Genomic DNA, 25,535 nt, shown 5'->3' with positions numbered 1-25,535 from the left:
ACCTGGAAGGCATCATTTGGGATTGTTCTAAAGAATGACGGGAACTGGTTCCTCTCACTCAGACAGGAGCAGGTGTCAAGATAACTGATCTGCCAAAGACACAAAACATCTGTTCTATAATATACCACTGTTTTGAGAAACGTCCCTAATTTACAAGGCATTTAGCAGATGCTCTTATCCAGAGTGACTTACAATAAGAAAGGTAAATTATCACAACATAGAATGCAGAGAGACAGTGTTGTAGTGCCTCAGGAAACTAGGATCCCAGGTAAACCCTAAACCTAGCATCTGTGTAAACGGTATGCTATATGAATAACATACTTAACATTTGTGGTCAAGAAAAAAAAATCAAAGAAACAAAACATAAAACCTTTTTTACTGTGACCAAGATATGTGTGCATAGTAGCCATATCTTGGTCGCTATAGAATCAATCGAGAGAAGTTGGCAAGAAGTGGTACAGGGAGAGTGAAGTGTAGGGGGAGAGATGGAGTCGGACTCTCTCTTTTCCCGGTGCTTCGTCAAGGTCAACGTGTTTTTTAGGCAACATTTATAAGGTTAGGCATAGTGTTTGTGAGGTTAGGGTTAAGGTCAGGTTCAGGCATAGTTATTGTGAAGTGAAAGGTTAGGGTTTAGGCAACACACCACAAACTTAAACCCACATACAGAATTAACCACTATCAACCTGGCCATTGTAAGTGAAGATTCTTAAACATAAAAATAAAACAACCCCCACCTTTTGCAAAAGACAAAAATGAATAAAAGATTATCTGCAAGCTCACAAACTGTCAAATTGCATTGGACACAATATATTAGGGCATTTGAAAAGAAAACACACATAAAAAGATGAACAATGGAAATACAAATTTTCTGTCCTAGAGCGATGATATTTTATATTTGTAAATAATCAAATAACCTAAATTGAACATATATAAAATTGGTGATGATAAAGGTGGGTTCAAGTAGACTTACCATGGGCACTCTGTACAAACCTAATATTCTAGAGATCTGAATAGAACCTACTCCACACAACATTCCCAGCATTGGAGGGGACCCAGCACAGCTCTCATTCAGTTGAAACACCTTCTCTCTCCCACTGACCAATTTCAATGCTGCAGGGACAGCTCCAAAAGGGAAACAGCTGTCATAGAGACTATATCCCAGAGTCACATTGGGTAGAAGACTGGGGTTTCTGTTGATCTCAGTAATGGCAAAAGCCACGGTCTGGGACCATGTGAACCCTTGAATGAGAAAACTAACACACAAAATATTACTGTAACTTTGAATATTTATCTTTGTATAAATACACATCAACTATGTGGTACTATATATCTAAACAAGTTCCCTGTTCTCATGCTTGCTATTATATGTGTGATACTCACCCTTTGCAAGTGGGGTACTGTGGCTCGGAGGTGAAAGACGACTCATGGTAGACAGGCTGGTGGTAGATGGGAAACAAGCCACCCAGAACAATGTCTCCAGCCTTATACATTCTGCTGAGATTAAACTGTACCTGTAACTCACAAGAAGAGGAAGGTGAGGCAGACAAAGCAGAATATGAAGAGAACAATATCAAGGTCAAGTACAGGTATGAAAGCAGGTGTATGTCTAGAGAAGCCCTCATGACTGCCCTCCTCTGTCTGACCACTCCTTTGTCCAGTTGCTATGTTTTATAGACAGTGCTATGCCATCCCCTGTGTCAACATAGCACACTACGTAATGTTTCACAACAACATATGTGGCAGATAAATTAAGATAAATGAGCAATCCAGTCCTATCAAAATAATGTTTGTGTGTCAATGACACTATCTCACGCAACAATAATTATAACAATGACAATAATTATTATTCTGAATGGTAATAATGAATATAGTGGCAAGCAACAATACAGAGGGCCAAGCAATATTCACAGTAACATTATTCATAATAATAATAATAAATATAGCTGCAAGCAATTATACAGGGGTCCAAGCAATATTCACAATAACATTATTATTATTAATAATGATAAATATAGCTGCAAGCAGCAATACAGGGGGGCAAGCAATATACACATTAAGCCATTGCAACAGAATGGGGTGGTATTCTGTAATGACACTGTGATTATAGTATTAGGTTGAAATAAATTATAAAAATAATCTGCCTGATTCTGTAGCTTTTAAAGCAGCTGCCCACACATATCCTGCTTTAAACAGATATAGTTCTTCTCCTATGGCTTGCTAGTGCCATTTGTTACAACCTTTAATGCTACTACAACTGCTGCTATTATGACTGCTAATAGCACAACCATGATTTTGCTACGCTGTTACTGCTACAGGTAACGATATTTCTTTGATTCAAAATCTTTGTTTGGCCTTCCCAGTCGGTGATTAGTGAAACGGTGTGAATGGAGTCCTCCATACCGGAGCTGTTTATTTTGCCATAACCTTTGACCTGCTTATCATAGCCACATATGAGTTGCTTCTTTGGACTTGGTTTAGAGTCCTTGTCCTTCATTGGCGTTACTTAGATCCGCCCCGTTCTGATCGGTCGATATTTGATAGTTCCTATCCTTTGACATAACTTTACCTGCTTGTCATAGCCACATGCGAGTAGCTTCATTGGACTCGGTTTAAATTACCTGTCCTTCATTGGTGTTACTTAAATCCACCCAGTGTTCTGATTGGTCGATATTGTAGAGTTCCTATCTTCTGCCATGACTTTTGAACGGTTTGTCGTACAGAGTCATGAGACCTCACTGGATCTGGTTCAGGGTCCTTTTTTTGGATTAATGAAGGAATACGTTATTGAATTGCCACCTAAATTGTGAGTGGAACATGTGTCTGTCAGATTGGATGGATTTGTAGTGAGTAGAGCTTTGGCTGCCTATCAGGCTCTGTTTGCCTCCCGACACTTACTTTTTGCTTCATAGCATTTCATAGAGGGATAATAAAAACACCAAATGTACATAAACACTTTTATTACACTTTAAACACAGATTATAGAGAACTTCTAATTATAACAAGAGTGTCAACTTTTATTTCTCTTTCCTGCACCAAGTTTGATTCTGTGTTTGTAAAGTTTTTGAAATAATGAATGTTACTTGACTGCTGCTATGTCTTGGTGGAGCCTCGACCCATGATGGACTTCTTGGTGTTTAGTTCAGGTCTCAGCAGGATGGTATAACACTTTGGGCCAAACAATGCCAACAATAGACCAAAACTAGATGCTAAAATAGCAAATACCTCCACTACATTTGCATATTTGCCTGGAGAGCTGATATATGCTGGGATGAAGGCTATCCACACGGCACAGAAGATCAACATGCTGAAAGTGATGAACTTGGCTTCATTGAAGTTGTCTGGGAGATTTCTTGCCATGAATGCTAGGATGAAGCTGAGGAGTGCCAGTAAACCAATATAACCTAGTAACAACGCAAAACCAACTGTTGATCCCACTTCACACTCATAGACTATCTTATCACTGTGGTATTGTGTGTTTTTATGAGGAGTTGGTGAGGCAGACACAAGCCAGGCTATGCAGATTATTGCCTGGATAAAAGTAAGAACCAGAACTGTTCCTCTCTGCTGCATTGCACCAAACAACTTCATAATGTCTGCACCCCCAGGAGTGGAGGCCTTGAACACAGCCAACACCACCATAGTCTTTACCAGGATACACGAGACACACAGCACAAAGCTGATCCCAAATGCTGCATGCCTCAGCTGACAAGTCCAGAGTCTGGGACGGCCAATAAATAGAAGTGAACACATGAAACATAATTTCAGTGACAATAAAAGTTGAAAGCTGAGTTCTGAGTTGTTGGCGCGTACCATGGGTGTATCTCGATGATAGGTGAAGATTACCAGGACAATGGTACACATAAGTGTGCCTAGCAATGAAATGGTTGTCAGGGTGATACCCAGGCCCTCGTGGAAGGAGAGGAACTCCACAGCCTTAGGGACACAGTGGTCACGCTGGGGATTGGACCAGAAGCCCTCTGGACAAGTGGTGCACTCTGTAGAGTCTAACAAGGAGGGCAAGGTTAAATGGACAGACAAGTACAGCATCGCCCTAAAGATAACCTACTGTACATAGCTACATAATGTAGACCTACCAGTCTCATTGCTGATCTTTCCCTCAGAACAAGCAATGCAGTCAAAGCAGCAGACAGGTTCCCCTTTCCTTCTGGCCAGACGGGTTCCAGGGGAACAACTCTCACTGCACACTGACCGAGGAGGCTACAGAGGAAAGCAACAGGGTAGCATTTCTATAACATATGGTGCAACTTTATGTTATTATTACGTCCCTTATGGGCAAAAGTGAAAAAGCTCTATAGAGGCATTTCACAATGATTCCAATTTGGAGTTGATTAGATGTTGCATTCATGATAAATGGCATTTCGGTAAGAAATAGGCTCCTCCCAATACTCTTTAAAGCCAATTACATGCAAATATTCTTAAATAATCTTGTTTCTTCAACAATCAGTGACATTTGAGCAAATCTGTTTTGGGGCTTTTTTCTTTTTTTCATCTCAAATGTTTTTGTAAAGGCAATCATAGCCAGTCGGGATGTAATAATCTTAATGATTGATCCTTATTACATGACTACAGAAATTATTTGCTAAAAACAATAAGCCTCCTAGTAGTATCAAAAAGTGTGCTTTAAAGAAAATAGAAAATGTTGGAAAATCGAGTTGGGCAGAAATGGGCCTATATGAGCAGATGCGGCATGTTCCAAGAACGTTTGACTGTACGACCTACAGCTCAAAAGTTACAGGCCAAAATTAAGTGGCATGTTATAGAGCCACCAAGAGGCTTATTTGAAAAATACTGGGATGCCCCCCCCCCCCAGTCTGGTGGCCTAGCAGAGATAATTAATTGAGTTTACATCATCAGTTCAACATTAGCTCTTGTAGAAATTAAAAGTTACCTTTGTGGATTCAAAGTTCCAGAAGATTCTGTCTTCATCAAGGATGAGTTGTTCACCCGCGGAGGCTGACTTCTTGAACACACCTACATCCTGAGACTCTGTGCTTCCATCAGGGAGCAATGCCCAGTTCACGACATCATAGATTGGATAAGCATCACCATTCTCATCAAATGATACTTCATCACCAAATGATGTGGTGAAGTTGACCTTTTCCATGTAATACATAAGCTAGAAATGGTGATGAGCAAAGTTATGAAGAGCAAGATACTACTGTATACAATAAATATACTAACAAGAAAAGGCCCCTCCACTGATGTGTGGTGTTTTTAGTTTTTTCAACCCAGTTCTATTCCTGTATGTTTTATTTAATTACATTTTTTTCAGAAAACGGGCAAAACAATAATAAAAGTCATGGGGCACTGTGTGAAAGGTCCTGACACGGACCAGATGTTTTCAAACATTTTGAGTCCAAGGCACAGCCATGGGTAAGTCAAAATCTCATGGCGAAAATAGCTGAAATACAAGCTCACATCTCATCAGAATGCAACATGTTATGAGCTTGTAGATGTATACAGTATACCTCCCTTCTCTTAAATGGTTGTCTGCTAATGTGCTGAGCGGGGAGTAATATATAAGCAGAGCCTGAACACCAAGATCAAATATAATATTCACACTTGTGTTTACATTTAAAACAAAAATGTTCTCAAGCTATTTATTATTGGTCTCAATGTATTTGTGAGTTTTCAGACTGAACTTGTGGTTATGGCTGAGTCAGTGACATGAGCGGCCAGTCCTCCCGTAAGCCAATTTATACATAAGGTGTTGGAGTTGCATGAATCAAGTCCACCAATTTCTTTGTTTACAAAAAAAAAGAAATGAATTCCAACTTGCGACCCCAAGAGTACCTTCCCGCGACCCCACTTTGTGTCGCGACCCATATTTTGAGAGGATAGACTAGAATCTTATATAAACACAATTGACACAAGGAATTGATAATCACTTCTGCTGATTATAGGAACATTTTCATCACAGAGATACGTGAAGAATTAGGAGAGACGGAGACCTCTGAATGTTGTGCTGTTGTGCTCCCAGCTCGACTCCCGACATGTCCATTGCAGGCGCTCACTCCGCCAAACAAATTTGGCACAGCGGGTGGTTTTAGAATCCACTATGCTCTTTCCAAAACGTGTTTGGGAAAGATGGATATTTTAGGGAAAGCACACCAACACGCCCATGGGCACACCACCAGGCGCAAATAACGGAGTCGGCATAATGAATAGCGGGTATAGTGGCCGCAAGATATCGTTTAGGGACAGTGCCCGGTCCCTTGTGCGTAATTCATGGGTAGCGGGCAGCAGGTGCGGACAAGGCACCGCCAAAAATAGGGCCCCATAGGCTATAATCCTAATAAAGAATGACCTTTTCCTATTCTTTTTACCAATGTCATATTTACACATTCTTTATTATTCTAAATGTGAATCCAACTAGGAACATTAACAGGTAAACTGTGAATTAATATCCCACCTGCCATGGCTGTATTGTCTGCAAACTGGCACAGCTCTGCCCAATGAAAGGCCCTCTTCCTGGCACACATTGCATCATGTCATGGAGGGCATGGGCCAGGGCATACACAGCCTTGTACACATTATAGATGATTCTTGGATCGGCAAAAAGAGTCGCCGAAAGGGCAGGTACTGTTCCTAGGTCCTCTTGTCCAGTACACACCCGTCCACCAGCATCCACCCATGCTGACGGAAGGGGTGCAAATTTGCACTGAAAAGTGTGTTCCCAAAACTGCCTCACCTGACGAAACACCATCAAGACTAAAGATCAGTTTATACAGTACATACTTTGCACAAGATAAAAGACCAAGAGCTGGGTGTGGCTGCGCACCTGGATCGAGGCGCAACAGGATAAATCAGTCATCTCCACAAACATTCAGGGAGAACCACTGTACGGACAGAAGGGTTACCATCTGCTTTCTTGTGTAAAAGTTATTTTGTAGCTACAGGATCGCAAGACCTAGAACCACAGCATGGCAAGCAGCATGTGATCCTGTATGGCTTTGTGTGAAAATGAAGAGAACTTTGTGATTGTGAAACCTGGCTGTCATCTGTCCTACAAGTGAACCTGACACAAGTGGTTCAAAAGCAAAAGTTCCATCTTAAATACTACAGCACATACTGTACCATGTTATGTTCTTGTCTGTAGTCAGGATGTATATTTAACATATGGTCCTTGAGACCTGGTATCTCTCCACGACGTATGGCAAAACCCAGGGTGCCTCTCAGGTACGGCATGTAGTGAGGAGGCATTACCTTAATTATGTTTGCCCAGTACCAAGGGGCTATCCATTGTAGACCTGTCACATTCTGCTTTACCACCTGTCAAATCGCACGCACGCACACACACACACACACACACACACACACACACACACACACACACACACACACACACACACACACACACACACACACACACACAGTGTGTGTATATATACAGTTCTAAAAACTATTAAGACAAAAACATAACAGTTAGTTATGGCAGAGATCTCTGAATGTGCATTACTAGTACTGTGATCAAAGAAAAAGTAAAAATACTCCATACAAAATGAAATACAAAAGCATTTAAATTCTTGAGCCTAAGACAGTAATACAATTACATTACATTTCTGTTTTTATATCATATATTTAATTTCTACTTCACTTAAATATATCTCCTAAAATGAACATGAATCATGACACCAACCTCGTCCATGAGCTTAAACATATGGTACCCATTTACAAATGCAACGACCACGCGAGCTGTGGATTTCATCATCACAGTGACAGTCCTCTGAAGGCCAGCTGGGTCACTCTCCTTTAGGTCATATGACAAAGCCTCCATATAGGCCACACAACCCACACCAGACTGGGCCAGCTCAGACTGGAAGGACTGTGCAATTCTTTTGGAACTTTCACCATCAACAAACAGCAATCCTATCCAGGTCCATCCAAACCGTCTCAGAATCTGGATTACAGCTCTCACCTGATTGGAGTGATAAGCAGTGGCGGAAGAAGTACTCATACTTTTTTGCTTAATTAAATGCAGCAATACCACAAAATATAAATACACAAGTAAAAGGTGCATTAGCATCAATATTGACTTAAAGTGGTTAACATTCTTCGAAATTTGACAAACCTTTTGAAAATAGCAGATCTACAAGCTCAAGAGTCTTGATTACGCAATCTGAGTTTTGTAGATTGGCTATTTTCAATTAGATGATGTATACAATAGAGCTTAAGTGCTTAATGCATGTTTTGTGATAATCTATATCTTTAAAGTAACTAAAGATGTCAAATAATTGTGGTGGATTAAAACATATAATGTTAGTAGTGTATGTAAAACATTGCTAAGTGCTTAGGCTACCCAGATTCCACAATGAAAAGGTCTAATCATTATCTTTTGATACTGTCAACAAAGACCTTCAGCTCCAGCAGTAATGCTCACAAGTAAGTGAATAGAGGTGAATGAGGTGGGTAGAGTAGTCAATAACCGTGCTCAAGTAAAGGTATTGTTACCTTAAAATATTAAATATGCAAATGCAAGTAAACATAGACATCAAAGTAATTACAAAAGTACAACATGTTCTAATAAAGATACTACTGATTTATTTAAAATAAAATCTGATGTATTTTTGAAATAATCAGAACTTAAATGATATGTGCTTGTGCAATAGAAATACACTATAACATACCCATGTGCAAATTCTAATATTTAACTACATCCTATATCCACTATAGAATATAACACATAAGACAGTACACAAATCTCTGCAGTCTCTCTGGGAGAATTAAATAAACAGAATGTGCATTTAATTAAAAAAAGATATGTAAAAGGTACTTGGGTAAAAGACCTATAAGGTTTTCTAGTTATCAAAACATTTAAACAGCAATTACAATTCCCTAAATTAGTTATTTGTATGTTCATTGGAGTGTCACCTATTCCCTAATAATATTTATATTATTTATGAAGCCAGCAATTCTATTTTATTGTCCTTCATGTAAATGTACCCCATAAAATGTCATTCAGTGTGTTTCAATTAAATCAAATAATATGATGGCCTTTTTTCACAATCACAAGGTTGTATATCAATGCTTAGACTTTTTTCTATTTTTTTGTTAAAAACTCCACCTTTTGTGATTTGTTTTTGCCCATCTTAGTCAACAAAACAAAGTTATTGTATTTTAGTGTATTATTATTATTATTATTTAAATACTGGCATTACACTGAATGACTATTTTGTTACCCAGAATTCCACATATCACTACAGCCCATACACACTGATTAAATGTGATGAATTGTTCCAGCAGCAATAACAATTATGGACTATTATTACTAACAACACTATTCTTTTTATTTTACCTATTTTTAGGTTATACAAATGCATAATAACAGGATAAGATGTGCTTAAAAATAGCTAAAGGGAAATATTATTGCTGCTAGTAATAATAGTTAAACATTTTTATAGCAAATCTTTACTTTCACACCTTTACATTGGGCACACATGTAAAGTAAAATAAGCATTTTATTTCCTTCACAAAATATACTTAACTAAAACATATCTTACAAGTACAATCTATATATGTATAAAAAAAGTACTTTAGTACATGTTACTCATTACTACCCACATCTGGTAATATGTAATATTGATTACACTCACTAGACTGTAATGAGTGTATCAATATTACCTAGTGACTAGAGGGAGGTATTTCTCTAGTGTGTAGAACTGGAACATGAACTACTTGATAACAACATCTTTTGTGAAAATGTCACCTGGAAGGCATCACTTGGGATTGTTCTAAAGAATGACGGGAACTGGTTCCTCTCACTCAGACAGGAGCAGGTGCCAATATAACTGATCTGCCAAAGACACAAAACATCTGTTCTATAATATACCACACATTGTTTTGAGAAATGTCCCTAATTTACAAGGCATTTAGCAGATGCTCTTATCCAGAGTGACTTACAATAAGCGAGGTAAATATTTTTTTCCCAGTGCTTCGTCAAGGTCGACGTGGCTTTTAGGCAACATTTATAAGGTTAGGCATAGTGTTTGTGAGGTTAGGGTTAGGCATAGTGTGTTTGAGGTATTCAGGTTTAGGCATTGTTTTTGTGAAGTGAAAGGTTAGGGTTTAGACGACCCCTGGGCGACACACCACAAACTTAAACCCACATACAGAATTAACCACTATCAACCTGGTCCTTGTAAGTGAAGATTCTTAAACATAAAAATAAAACACCCCCCCACCCCCTGCAAAAGACAAAAGAAAAACAAATATTATCTGCAAGCTCACAAACTGTCGAATGGCATTGGACAAAATACATTAGGGCATTTGGAAAAAAACACATAAAAAGATGAACAATGGAAATACAAGTTTTCTATCCTACAGCGATACAAATGTATATTTGTAAATAATCAAATAACCTAAATTGAACATATATAAAATTGGTGATGATAAAGGTGGGTTCAAGTAGACTTACCATGGGCACTCTGTACAAACCTAATATTCTAGAGATCTGAATAGAACCTACTCCACACAACATTCCCAGCATTGGAGGGGACCCAGCACAGCTCTCATTCAGTTGAAACACCTTCTCTCTCCCACTGACCAATTTCAATGCTGCAGGGACAGCTCCAAATGGGAAACAGCTGTCATAGAGACTATATCCCAGAGTCACATTGGGTAGAAGACTGGGGTTTCTGTTGATCTCAGTAATGGCAAAAGCCACGGTCTGGGACCATGAGAACCCTTGAATGAGAAAACTAACACACAAAATATTACTGTAACTTTAAATATTTATCTTTGTATAAATACACAATCAACAATCTCAACAAATCCTATGTGGTAATACATATCTAAACAAGTTCCCTGTTCTCATGCTTACTCACCCTTTACAAGTGGGGTACTGTGGCTCGGAGGTGAAAAACAGCTCAGGGTAGACAGGCTGGTGGTAGATGGGAAACAAGCCACCCAGAACAATGTCTCCAGCCTTATACATTCTGCTGAGATTAAACTGTACCTGTAACTCACAAGAAGAGGAAGGTGAGGAAGACAAAGCAGAATATGAAGAGAACAATATCAAGGTCAAGTACAGGTATGAAAGCAGGTGTATGTCTAGAGAAGCCCTCATGACTGCCCTCCTCTGTCTGACCACTCCTTTGTCCAGTTGCTATGTTTTATAGACAGTGCTATGCCATCCCCTGTGTCAACATAGCGCACTACGTAATGTTTCACAACACCATCTGTGGCAGAGGCAGGGCTTAACATACATGAGCAATCCAGTCCTATCAAAATAATGTTTGTGTGTCATGACACTACCTCACCAGGGCTACATTGGCAATGCTTTGTCCACTGAGATCATGAAATTAATAGACAGCAAAAATAATAATTACTAGAAAAAGTGCTCCTCAGAGCACAAGTCTCCGCCAGGTCAGGTAGGTTATTGTGGCCTCCTGGTGGCGCTGTAATAGGCCAATGTGAAAAGGGTGCCATTTCTTCTTAGGCCTTGCACGACAATCGGACACTGCATTCATGATATGAGGCATTTTGTTCCAAAAATGTGGTTTGCTAAATTAGACCTGCTGGTGGCGCTATAACAGGCCAATGTGAAAAGGTTGGCATTTCTTCCTCTGCCTAGTGGGAATGTGCGTGCAAAATTTCACGGGAATCGCACTCTGCGTTCATGATTTGATGAATTTTGTTCAAAAGGGACCTATCCTGCAAATGTTTTAAGCCAATGTTAGCCAAGTAGGATGGAATATGAAATATCGGACACATCCATCTTGATCACATGACTATAGAGATACTTTGTACCGATTTGCGTGACTTGTGGACAGAATCTGAAGAAGTAAGAGCAAAAAAATTGTTTTACTAAACTCAGCCTCCTGGTGGCGCTCTAAAAGGCATATGTGAAAAGGTTTTTCCTTGGCCTCTAGGGAGTGTGCATGCAAAGTTTCACACAGATCAGTGCAGTTATAGCTAAAAACGTGAATCGGCCTGTTATAGCGCCACCATGAGGCTGATGTGAACGTTCTCAAGTGGCATTTCTTCCTGGACCAAGTGGTAATCTCTGTGGAATATTTCACGGAAATTGCATGCTGCGTTCATGATTTGAGGCATTTTGTTCAAAATGAACCAATCCTGCAAACTTTGGAAGCCAATTTTAGCCAATCATGATGGAATATGGAAAATCAGACAGATCCGTGTTGATCACGTCACGTGGCTATAGAGATACTGTGTACCGATTTGTGTGTTTTTTGGACAAAATCTGTAGGAGTAATAGTAATAACAGTATGATAAGGTTGGCAAGGAATATCACTTCAAACACTAGCCATGCTTTGTATGGAGAATATAGGTTGCTGCCTTCAGGAAGGAGATACGGTGTTCCAACATCCAATAAGGTCAAACTGAAGAGGTCCTTTGTCCATCAGACGACATTGAGGCTTAATCAGGAGTTATACTGTAGGCCAGGGGTAGGCTGAGTGGTGGGCATTGCTCTAGTCTTTGCATGTCTTTATGTATGTATGTATTTTTTTTTTTTTTTTGTGTCATGTCAAATGTGTGTACTGTTATGTGTTGCATACATGGCTGTTTGGGTCGCAAGACAAATTTCAGTGCAAACTGACAAAGTATTATCGTATCAGATCCTTATGCATTTCACACTATACAACTCACTTTCTTCAAATTGGTGTAATATCGTTTTGGTTTTCACATTATATGATTGATTGTTGACAAGGGATCACACACTGCAAGATTTCACCAGGATGCGACCCAGACCCAATGCCTTTTGTTTTATTCCAAGTCATTTCAATTAGTTTTACTTATTGTCTTTCATGTTCGTTCTACTTGATGAGGGAAACTGTAATTTCCCTCAGGGGTCAATAAAGTATTTCTATTCTATTCTATTCTATTCTACTATACTATATTCCTTTCGCTTCACCGACGTCTGTTCACAAAAACCCACAAGGTTTTATCAACTTAATCAAGTGAAAATCGTGCTGTGTGAACCTGCCATAAGGTGGATGTTGGGGGTGCCTTTTCTACCACTGTAAGAAATCTGAGGAAAAATAGGCAATGCCTTTAGGCCTAAAATATGAAATGAGCTATTTAGCGCCACTGTATGGTGGCATGGATTACAGACTATTTTACAGGTAGACCGCAGCACAGGAGACTGCACTGCAGGTATATCAGTCAGAAGTGCTAGTGACCAACATACTGTAGTTGCTCCCCAGGGCACTGTGCTGTCACTTGCTGACTACCGGTACCGGTACCTGTACCACCGGTCCCCAACATTATTATTCCCGGGAACACAAGCAACCTGAAGAGGCGGGTCAGGAAGGCTGACTCCATCATTGGAGCTACTTTGGAAGAGGTGGAGAAGGTGGCGGAAGCGTGTGTAGTGAAGTGAGGAAGCTTGATGTTATCATGGCAAACCACTCACACCCCCTCCACAGGGAGATTGTGGGGCAGTTAAGCAGGAGCGGTAATGATAGATTCATTAGACCCAGGAGGACGTTGAATAGACTTAGTCAGTCCTTTTTGCCGGTTGCCATGAAGATTTACAACAAGGCACACACTGGTCGAACTGCCCGGTCAATTGACAATACTTTTGACAGTTTTGGAATAACACCAGTACAATATCGGACGGACAATGACTCTGATAGTCTTGCATGGAGGCTGTATAATATCACTGATGTATTCCGACAATATAACGACATCTGTATTTTCTGCGATGTCGTAACGCCTGTCCGATTGCATCTCTTTGCTAACGTACTTTTATCAGTTTGGTGTGGTATTCTGTAATGACAATCTGATTACAGTATTAGGTTGAAATAAATTATGAAAAGAATCAGCTTGATTCTGTAGCTTTTCGAGCAGCTGCCCTCACATCTCCTGGATGTAACAATGGCTGCCTAGGCTGGCCCTGCTTAAACAGATATAGTTCTTCTACTATGGCTTGCTACTGCCATTTGTTACAACCTTTAATGCTATTACAACTGCTGCTATTATGACTGCTAATAGCATGAGCATGTTTTTGCTACGCTGTTACTGCTACAGGTAACAATATTTCTTTGATTCCAAATCTTTGTTTGGCCGTCCCAGTCGGTGATTAGTGAAACGGTGTGAAAGGAGTCCTACATACCAGAGCTGTTTCTTTTGCCATAACCTTTGACCTGCATGTCATAGCCACTTGTGAGTTGCTTCATTGGACTTGGTTTAGAGTCCTTGTTCTTCATTGGTGTTACTTAGATCCGTCCCTGTTCTGATTGGTCGATATTTGATAGTTCCTATCTTTTGACATAACTTTTGAACGGTTTGTCGTACAGAGTCATGACACCTCATTGAAGTAAGGGTCCTTTTTCTTCATTTGAAGTGATTCAATTTTGCCCCCTGTTCTGAAAACCCCCAGACATGTAATGTGATTCCTCTTGTACTTTGACTGGTAGCCTATTCTATTTTCCTCTCTGTAAGAGAGGAGCTGTGCAGTATTGTCAATGTATTGTGTGATCCGTCAATGTATTGTGTATTTATGTGTTGTAAGCCTTATCCTGAAATCTGCTTCAGGATAAGGCTTACAACACATAAATACACAATACATAGACGGATCAGGACAAATACAGCATCTATCTATCATAATCCAAACTAAAAGCACACAACATAATCTTTCAAAATAGAAGCTCAAGTCATAGTTAAAGAAAATGTATACCGAAAGATAATTTGCCTGCTACAGCAATATCTGAAAGGTGACGGACAACTTTTACAAAGTACTCCTGTGGTAATTGTACGGTGGGTGCTACCCCTCCCGACAAGCGCCCGGTGCTATTAACAGCACACAAACACACACACACACACACACACACACACACACACACACACACACACACACACACACACACACACACACACACACACACACACACACACACACACACACAAACACGCAACAGCTGTAAAAACATTTACTTTTTTGATTAATGAAGGAATAAGTCTTTGAATTGCCACCTAAATTGTGGGTGGAACATGCGTCTTTCAGACTGGATGGATTTGTGGTGAGTAGAGCTTTGGCTGCCGATCAGGCATGCGTATTTAATGTGCGCCCACTCGCCTCCCGGCACTTGCTTTTCGCTTCATAGCATTTGATAGAGGGATAATAAAACATGATTGATACACCGAATGAACATAAACACTTTGCAGATTATAGAGAACTTTTAATTATAACAAGAGCGTCAACTTGTATTTATTTTACCTGGAGCAAGTTTGATTCTCTGTTGTTTTTAACATTTTTGAAATAATTAATGTTACTTAACTGCTGCTATGTCTTGGCGGGGGCTCGACCCATGATGGACTTCTTAGTGTTTAGTTCAGGTCTCAGAAGGATGGTATAACACTTTGGGCCAAACAATGCCACCAATAGACCAAAACTAGATGCTAAAATAGCAAATACCTCCACTACATCTGCATATTTGCCTGGAGAGCTGATATATGCTGGGATGAAGGCTATCCACACGGCACAGAAGATCAACATGCTGAAAGTGATTAACTTGGCTTCATTGAAGTTGTCTGGGAGATTCCTTGCCATGAAAGCTAGGAGGAAGCTGAGGAGTGCCAGTAAACCAATATAACCTAGTAACACTGCAAACCCAACTGTTGATCCCACAGCACACTCATAGATTATCTTATCACTGCGGTATTGTGTGTTTTTATGAGGAGTTGGTGAGGCAGACACAAGCCAGGCTATGCAGATGATTGCCTGAATAAAAGTAAGAACCAGAACTGTTCCTCTCTGCTGCATTGCACCAAACAACTTCAGGATGTCTGCACCCCCAGGAGTGGAGGATTTGAACACAGCCAACACCACCATAGTCTTTACCAGGATACACGAGACACACAGCACAAAGCTGATCCCAAATGCTGCATGCCTCAGCTGACAAGTCCAGAGAATGGGACGGCCAATGAACAGGAGTGAACACATGAAACATAGTTTGAGTGACAATAAAAGCTGGAAGCTGAGTTCTGAGTTGTTGGCGCGTACCATGGGTGTGTCTCGATAATAGATGAAGATTCCTAGGACAATGGCACACATAAATGTGCCTAGCAATGCGATGGTTGTCAAGGAGATACCCAGGGCTTCGTGGTAGGAGAGGAACTCCACAACCTTAGGGACACAGTGGTCACGCTGGGGATTGGGCCAGGATTCATCTGGACAACTGGTGCACTCTGTAGAGCCTAACAAAGAGTTCAAGGTTAAATGAACATATAAGTACAGTATCTTCCTAAATGTCTGTACATAGCTACATAATGTAGACCTACCAGTCTCATTGCTGATCTTTCCCTCAGAACAAGCAATGCAGTCAAAGCAGCAGACAGGTTCCCCTTTCCTTCTGGCCAGACGGGTTCCAGGGGAACAACTCTCACTGCACACTGACCGAGGAAGCTACAGAGGAAAGCAACACTGATCATTTCAGTCTAAACTTAGAATAACGTGTCCCTCGGACCACATATCTCCACCAGGCTGGGTTGCCAACGTTGTTTAAGTCATGGGTTGCGGCCATCATGGCATGAGGAAGATGGAGGTGATTGCATGTCTACATTATATGGTGCCACTTTATGCACTTGTGAGTCTAGGGGCAAAAGTGAAAAAGCTCTATATTGGCCTTTCAAATGCAATTCCATTTTGGGGTTGATTGGATGGACTTTTTCTTTTTTCTCAGAAAAAAGAAAATTGTAAGGCAATCACAGCAAATTGGCATGTAATATGAACTATCTGAATTATACATGTTTATTTCATAACTTCTCTTCTGAAATAATGTGAACCGATTTGTGTGATTTTCCGTATGTAAATCTAGTTAGGCAGAAATGGGCGTAGCCTATAGCTATGTAGGCTATATAGATATAGTAGCCTAAAAATGAATTGTACGACCTACGGTTAAACAGTTATAGTCCAAAATGAAAATGTTATAGCGCCACCATGAGGTTGATGCGAAAAGTGTTTTTCTTGGCCTACTGGCAGTGTGTGTGCAAAAGTTTAGAAAGATCTGTCAAGCTGTGTCCCAAGATTAGCTGCATACAGACGGACGGCCACAAACACACGGACAGGGGCGAAAACATCATCTCCATCTTCCGGCCTGGCCGTGTAGCGGAGATAATAAATGATATTCACATCATTAGCTCAATATTAGCCTGGGATCAATACCATTTTCTGTTTTCTGATCCGGTCTGGAGCGGAAATAACTTTACGTCATCAGGTGGCCGGAACCCACGACCGGGATCTCCGGTACCGGGCACCTCCAAAATGATTCCCCTTAGTTTAAAATGTTTTTAGTTTGGTATAATCTTTTCTGTTCTTTTCGTATATCGTTTGGTATGTCCATCTTTTATTCTAACTCGTAGCGCAGGGGCGAGAGTAAACTAATTGATTCGCATTATGTGGGGAACCAAAACAATGCGACGTCAACTGGAACACATCACCGGAGCACAATTCCCCCCCCCCCCCCCCCCCCACCCTTTTTTTTCCTAACCCGGTTCAGTTTTAGAATGAATACCAGGCTTTCCTCCGTGGTGGAAAGCCTGGTGACACAAGGTTAGCTCAAACTATTGTAGAAAGTAAAATTAACCTTTTTGGATTCCAAGTTCCAGAAGATTCTGTCTTCATCAAGAATGAGTTCTTCACCTGCGGAGGCTGAACTCTTGAACACACCCACATTCTGAACCTTTGCGCTTCCATCAGGGAGCCACACCCAGTTCACAACATCATAGATTGGTAAAGCATCACCATTTTCATCAAATGATACATCATCACCAAATGATGTGGTGAAGTTGATCTTTTCCAGGTAATACATAAGCTAGAAATGGTGGTGATGAAAGTTATGAAGAGCAAGAGACCACATTCAAAAAAGAGAGACAACTAAATGGGAAAGAATTCAACACATTTCTCTATGATGTCTTGCATACTTACTCCGTAATTGTCATCGGACAAGTACTTGCAATGGTGTGTTTTTAAATTTAAATGTTTTAATTGAACGTTTTTTCAGAAGTGTTAAAGACTGATTGACCAATCAAAAAATCACATCATTGTTCAAAGGGCCTGACTTGGACTGTTTACTCGTTACACCAGTGGTTTTCAAACATTTTGTGCCCAAGGAACAGCAAATGAGCAAGTCAAAATCTCAAGGCACACTTGAATTCATAGTAAAAATTGCTGAAATACAAGCTCACTTCTCATCACAATGCTGTGAGCTTGTAGATCTTATCTATCTGCTTTTTTGAACATTTGTGAAATAAATAAATCATTGAATACTATTGAAGCATGTACTGTCAGGAAATTAGAATTACTATACATCACTATAAGAATATTAATCTTCATTTAATTCATATTCATTATTATTCAAAATTTTAATCCAACTAGAAACATTAACAAGTACACTGTGAATTAATATCACACCTGCCATGGCTGTATTGTCTGCAAACTGGCACAGCTCTGCCCAATGAATGGCCCTCTTCCTGGCACACATTGCAGCATGTCATGGAAGGCATGGGCCAGGGCATACACAGCCTTGTATACGTTATACACGATTCTGAGGTCAGACAGATCCAAAAGGGAAGTTTGTGCTGTTCCAAGGTCCTCTTGTCCAGTGCAAACCCGTCCACCAGCATCCACCCACTCTGAGGGAAGGGGCGCAAATTTACACTGAAATGTGTGTTCCCAAAACTTCCTCACCTGAAGAAACACCATCAAGACTGAAGATCAGTTCATAATTTGCACGACAAGTGCAAGAAACGGCATGTCACACTATCGACCCTATTTTCACTGAATGGCGCAATGTGATATCACTTACTTAGCATCTTGTCCCGGCCGTTGATGATATCTTCCCCACGCGCAAGTGCTTTGCGTTTAAGATTAACTGGACACCAAAGTGCCGTACACCAACTCTGCGTATGGAGGTGTGGTGTTCCGCTATCACAGCGCTAAGCTATCTTCCTCACAGACTCTGCACTTAAGACGACCCTTGGAGCTCGTCGTATCCGCAGAGTGCAATGATTTGGTTGAACACAAGAGCGCACCTTGGCAGGTGGGTGCACAAACCGTGCACAGGACACTGGCCCTTCCGAATTAAGCGATTGTGATTGTGATTCAAATTTTCCTGCAATCTGCAAAAGTGTGACTCTTGTGTCAATTGTGTTTGTATCACCACTTAGGCTAATCAAAGACAATGTTTTTTAAATGAAGTGGTTCTGTGTTCGCTCCTCACACCATTCAGTTTCATTAATCCATCTATACGGCACCCAATTATCAACCGATTGCTGTATAATTCAAAGTTCTCTGTAATCAGAAAAGTGTTGTTGTGTTGTTGCCCCTTTTAATCCTCACGATTGAGATTTCAATTAATTATTCTCATGAAATAAAAGAAAAGGGTTACCGCTTCCTGATAGATGAGCTGCTAAGGAAACAGATGGAGCGCCTGTTTTACTTGAGTTGTGAGCCAGTGTTTCTCAGTGTTTTGTGCTTAATGGAAGATAGTGAAGAAGCGCTGGGAAACAACCCCATGGCGCAAGTTAAGACATAGCGCCTGGCATTAAGTTTTGCCGTCAAAATAGGGCCCTACGCCTACGTGTCTCACAGCATTGTGAGTTTTGAACATTCATACTGAATCGCTGATAGCGTCGCCACAAAATGTAAAGAAGGAAGTGACTGGGATCTCAGTAGTAAAGGAGCTTACAAGTATTCCAAACAAATCAGAGTACGTGACCTCACTTGCGTCATGTGATGTGACATTCAAAACTTGTCACGCAAACCATGAATTGATCTTTAAGCTTTTAAACTTTACTTTAAACATTAGTTAAATGTAAAGCTTTGCTTTAAACATTACACCTTGTGAATATTTTCTTTTGGCAAATTACAGATGGCAGCTCTACAAGCTCAAAACATGTTGCGTTGTGAGCTTGAAGATCTGTGGCTTGTAGATTTTCGGCAAATACATAAAGTGTCTAGAACAAGAGATGGGCCGTACTATAGGGCCATGAGAGACTCTGATCAAGTATGTAGGGTTTAAGTGGTTAAAAAAACAGACGTCAATTTGAAATTGCAGCTTAAATACTACAGTACATACCATGCTATGTTCATTTATGTAGTCAGGGTCATTGTCAGGATGTATTTTTAACAAGTAGTCCTTGAGACCTGGTATCTCTCCACGACGGATGGCAAAACCCATGGCGCCTCTTAGGTAGGGCATGTAGTGAGACTGGAGTATGGTATTGTTTGACCAGTGCCAAGTTGCTATCCATTGCAGACCTGTCACATTCTGATTTACCACCTGAAATTACAATTATTTTTAAGGCAAAGTATTTTGTTCTAAAACACTATTAACACATCGGGTGCCAGCATTGTATAATAACAGATTACGTTCGGTGCCGAAATCTCACCGTTGAGCTGCGCAGCGCTGTTTAAACTGTAGACCCCACGACGTGCATTCCATGAGAAAAAAAGCATGTCTCCATTTTAGCCGATGGTGCTGGCTAACGACTGGAACGATAACATCGCTCACGCGAGTAACAATGGCGGAGCGATCGTGCACACAAAATGAGTCGTTTTCCCCAGCATAAAAAGTTTCGGCGTTATAAGGGTTTAAGAGAAGGAAATAGAGCGGAAGCGGATGTGCGCCATGTTTTTTGACACGATGATGCATCTGGCCCATCCTTCTCAGATTCACCGTGGGTGATCCCAGAGCTGCTCCAGCCCCTCCCGTATGGGAAAAAACAAAAAAAACAAAAAGACACCAAACACGGTTCGGACCGTGTTCAGCACCAGAGCACTACTATGTGAAAACACGGTCCAGACCGTGATCGGCACCCGATGTGTTAAGACAATGACGATATAACAGTCATAGTACAGACTTGAATGCTTCTTACTAGTTCGCTGATCGAATGGAAAAAGAAAAAAGTATGAAAGATGTACAAGCGATAGCGTTTACATTGATTAACCTATGGCAAGATGCATTGCAACTTAAAAATGTCAACCTATTTTTTCTAACCCGGATCACACGTCTGTTTTAGAATGAATACCATTCATTTAACCCATTAAGACCTGAGGCGATTCTTAAAAAACAGTTTTTTGAAAAAAATAAATGTTTCAAGATTTTTCAAAAATAGCAGATCTACAAGCTCATAGCGCGGCACTCGGTGCCGCGCTATGAGCTTGTATATCTGCTATTTTTGAATAGCCGAAGAAATCTAAAGTGACACAGACGCGTCCCTGGTCTTAATGGGTTAATTATGAATACCAAAATGAACATGAATCATGACACCAACCTCCTCCATGAGCTTAACCATATGGTGTCCATATACAAATGGAACAACCACGCGAGCTGTGGATCTCTTCATCACAGTGACAGTCCTCTGAAGGTCAGCTGGGTCACTCTTCCTTAGGTCATATGGCAGAACCTCCACATAGGCTAGACAGCCCACACCAGACTGGGCCAGCTCAGCCTGGAAGGACTGGGCAGGATTGCTTGTAGCTTCATCATCAAGATAGAGCAATCCCACCCAGGTCCATCCGAACCGCCTCAGAATCTGGAGCACGGCTCTCACCTGATTAGATAATGAACAGAGTGATACATACATTTAATGAAAGTAGCAATACCACAATATAAAAAACATACTCTATGACAAGTAAACGGCCTGTAATAAAAATTGTACTTGAGTGTAAGTACAGCATAAACTTACTACTACTTTCAAGTATTGACATTTTTCAAAATCTGTCAAATGAAAATAGCAGATCTACGAGCTCACTATTTTGTGATAATAATCTAAATCTACAAAGTAACAAGTAGCTAAAGTTGTCAAATACGTTTAGTACAATATTTGTCAGTTGCTTTCCAACACTGGTGATAAGTGTTTAGGTTAGATTATTCATAGTAGCAAATCAGTGAATCTCCTACACAGATTCCACAATGAAAAGGTCTAATCATTCTCTATCCACTATAGAATATATCACTTTAAATAAAACAATACACAAATATCTGCAGTCTCTCTGAGAGAATTAAGTAAATTGAATAAAAAAAGTTGTTTAAAAAGCTATATAATAGGTATATACAAAATAGGTATATAATAGGTACGGTATATAGAAACTAACTTGCTGAGTATAGTCAATTTATTTGAGAAATGCTACGTATAAAAACATGTTGCATTAAAACATATCTCATATAAGTACAATTTATTCAATAAGCTACTTAACCCTTTTCGATTCTAAAACGCCTTCTAAATCCTGACCTAAGTTCTCTGAAAAACAAAAAGGGGATAAATCAAATCTTGACCACCAACATTCGTGTCAGATCCTGTGTCTACTGTAGGTGAGACATGAACTTTTTGTCTCAATAGAAGAGCAGGGAGACAAAATACAACCACCCCAATTGTATAAGTTATGCAAGGGATAATTGTCAGTGTGCTGGTTAGTTGTTGAAAAATAACCCCCGACAGCATGATTAAACTCAGAGACAATAGCCGAGGTGTTTAATCATCCTAAAGCAGGTTATTTTTAAATAACGACCAGCGCACTGACAATTATCCCGCTTATGACATGGTTACTTAATAAATAAATTAGTAAATTGACCCAAAAGTACCAACAAAACAAAGTATTAAGGTAATGAAAGTATTCCAAGTGTTGCGCTGGGCTGGGCCGTAGCCTCGGAAAACAAGGAAGTGTATAGTTGATCAAATATAATATATTTTTGGTTACTGCATTGTCTATTTATCGCTTCAAATGTGTTAAAAAACATTCTTGAGAGCAAAGTTTAGTTGTAAATGACATGGTGTGTTTGTTTACATGGCCATCATGTTGGATACAGCATAAAATCAAGCGGCGCAGATTGATATGAGCAGGTGCTCTGAGTCTTTGATTAGACAGCGGTCTGTTATTGAGATCACCAGTGACCAATCAGAATCAAGCATTCAACCAAGCCGTGTAATAAATTGTATTAACATACTCAACCATACAGATTGGACAAAATTATATTTTATTCATTAAAACAAAGTTGCATAGTGACGCATTAAGTAAATGTAACTCATTACTACCCACACCTCTATGTAATATTATTGATTACACGTACTAGAGGGGAGGTATTTGTCAAGTGTGTGTGTGTGTGTGTAACTGGAACATGAACTTGATACCAACATAATATTGTGTGTTGCGGTTCACCTGGAAGGCGTCACTTGGTATTGTTCTAAAGAAGGACGGGAACTGGTTCCTCTCACTCATACAGGGGCAGGTGTCAGCATAACTGACCTGCCAAAGAAGACACAATAGACACACAATAAAGACACAAAACAAACATATTATCTCTTCTATAATATACACCCAGTGGTAGAAAGTAGCTAAGCATATTTACTGAAGTACTGTACTTTTGATGTTTTTTTTCTTCTTCACTGGAGTGTTTCCAATTTACATTACTTTTACTTCTACTCCACCACATCGCAGAGGCAAACATTGTACTATCCACTACACGTATTTGAATATTTTGGTTTCTAGTTACGTTGTCGATTTTGATTATGATTATTATGACAAAACATACATTAACTACTTCAGACATATACTGTATATGCTTCGGCTATTTGAAAATAATATCTGCATAGTAGCCATATATCTTGGGCCTTATAGCAACAATTGAGAGATAAGTTGGCAAAAACGGGCACAGGGAGAGTGAAGTGCTGGGGGGAGTCTTCAGATTACGGCAGGACATTGGGAGTGATTCTGCTGTTCCCTACAAGCAGAGTGGAGCGGGGAGAAACAAAAGAAAGGAGGGAAAAAAAACTGTGTTTTGTCAAATACAATCCACTCATCTGACCACAAGTCTGGCCCAACTCTCAGCACTGGGCAAAGAATCAAACCACTAACACTGACAAGTCCTGTTGAAAACCTGCCCACTCCACACTCACATGCCTGAAATAAATATTTCAAGCTGTAAAAAATAAATGAAAAATAAGTACTATATAACTACATCGCTTATCATATTTTTTCTACTTGATGATGAATGAAATAACCACAATCGGTCAAATGGGCAAGTGTCGCCGGAAAAAAATCTTGGTTTTGGACAGACACGATTTCCACACGTGTCGGGTGGAAATCTTGTCTGTCCAAAACCAATCATTTTCAAGAAAAAAAAAAAAATCTGTGTTCAATGTACTTATTACTTAGTCACAAGCTCTAATACTTTTAATTGGTTAAATATTCATAAAACCCTCAGACAGACTTTCATCCTGACCTTCTTGGACATGTGATTATAGGTGAAGATTCTCAAACATAAAAAAATGCGATAATAGACGATCTACAAGCTCACAAAGTGTCACAATGTGGACAAAATACTATAGGGCACTCATTTAAAAAAAAAGAAAAAGAAACAAAAGAAGCACACGTAACAAGATGAAATATGGAGAGGATAAGGATAAGGATAATTCCTTTTAACAGGTCGTTCATGAAAGTCCTTGCGGTCTTGTTTCCAATGAGAACCTGTGAGCAATTAGGGGTTAAGAGTCTTGCTCAGGGACAAATTTCATTTCATCGACACATATGCTGACCTGGCCTGGAATCGAACCTGGGGCAACCAGGGCCTCTGGCTCCCTAGGCGGGCTCACTAACCATTCAGCTATGGCCGCCCCTCATATACATAGATACAAGGTTTCCGTCTGAGTCTGAACGTGATGGTATTTTAAATTTTCAAATGATCAAATAACCTAAATTAAACATAATATACAATTGGTGATGGTCAAAGGGGGGTTCAAGTTGATAACTTACCATGGGCACTCTGTACAAACCTAATATTCTAGAGATGTGGTTAGAGCGTGCACACACCATTCCCAGCATCGGAGGGGACCCAGCACAGCTCTCATTCAGCTGAAACACCTTCTCTCTCCCACTGACCAACGTCAAGGCTGCAGGGACAGCTCCAAATGGGATACAGCTGTCATAGAGACTATATCCCAGAGTCACGTTGGGTAGAAGACTGGGGTTTCTGTTGATCTCGGTAATGGCAAAAGCCATGGTCTGGGAATATCTGAACGCTTGCATGAGAAACCTTAACACACAAAATATCACTGTAACTTTGAATACTCGAAATACACATCAACTTATCTTATCACAATACTATCTATTAAAAAATCAAAAATTCTGATGCTTGCTATTGTATGTGTGATACTCACCTAGGCCTGTCACAATTATTATTACATCATTGTCTAATCACAATTATTTGAGATAATCACAATTGTTTTGCATAATCGTCATAATCGTTTCCATGTTGAAAAATGTTCATACATTTTCAAATAGTTAAAGAAAAGCAGAAATAGCTGATCTACAAGCTGCCGTGTTGCAAGCTCGTAGATAAACTATTTTAACTTTTTTTTAAAGAATATAAATTATATCTTCTTTGCATATTTTAAGTTACTTGTTATATCTGCCCTTTGAAATATTTGATTACAAAGCCTAAAAACCAAATTACATTTGTATTCATATGTTCCAATGTTCAATGCAAAAAACACAGTTAAATCGTTAATTGCAATTATTTGATTGACAATTAATCGTCAAAATAAATGTG

The 25,535-nt window shown here is 39.9% G+C and overlaps 1 protein-coding gene across 1 annotated transcript; it reads right to left on the bottom strand.

Annotated features, from left to right (window-relative positions):
- Positions 1–3,090: 3,090 nt before the first annotated feature.
- On the bottom strand, positions 3,091–24,985 carry LOC311036142 (extracellular calcium-sensing receptor-like; the record flags this gene model as incomplete). Its single annotated transcript, XM_084044666.1, has 12 exons — positions 3,091–4,004; positions 4,095–4,218; positions 4,910–5,137; positions 7,661–7,939; positions 9,728–9,814; positions 10,565–10,687; positions 15,731–15,820; positions 15,989–16,173; positions 17,627–17,798; positions 21,262–21,540; positions 23,147–23,233; positions 24,740–24,985. 12 exons carry the CDS (start codon positions 24,983–24,985, stop codon positions 3,091–3,093), a joined length of 2,814 nt encoding a protein of 937 aa, XP_083900792.1.
- Positions 24,986–25,535: the final 550 nt, after the last annotated feature.

Source organism: Gymnoscopelus microlampas, assembly GCF_963454915.1.
Source record: "Gymnoscopelus microlampas genome assembly, chromosome: 20".
Taxonomy (NCBI): domain Eukaryota; kingdom Metazoa; phylum Chordata; class Actinopteri; order Myctophiformes; family Myctophidae; genus Gymnoscopelus; species Gymnoscopelus microlampas.
The sequence above is the reverse complement of the archived record's forward strand: the minus strand, read 5'-3'. Positions and strand labels throughout refer to the sequence as shown.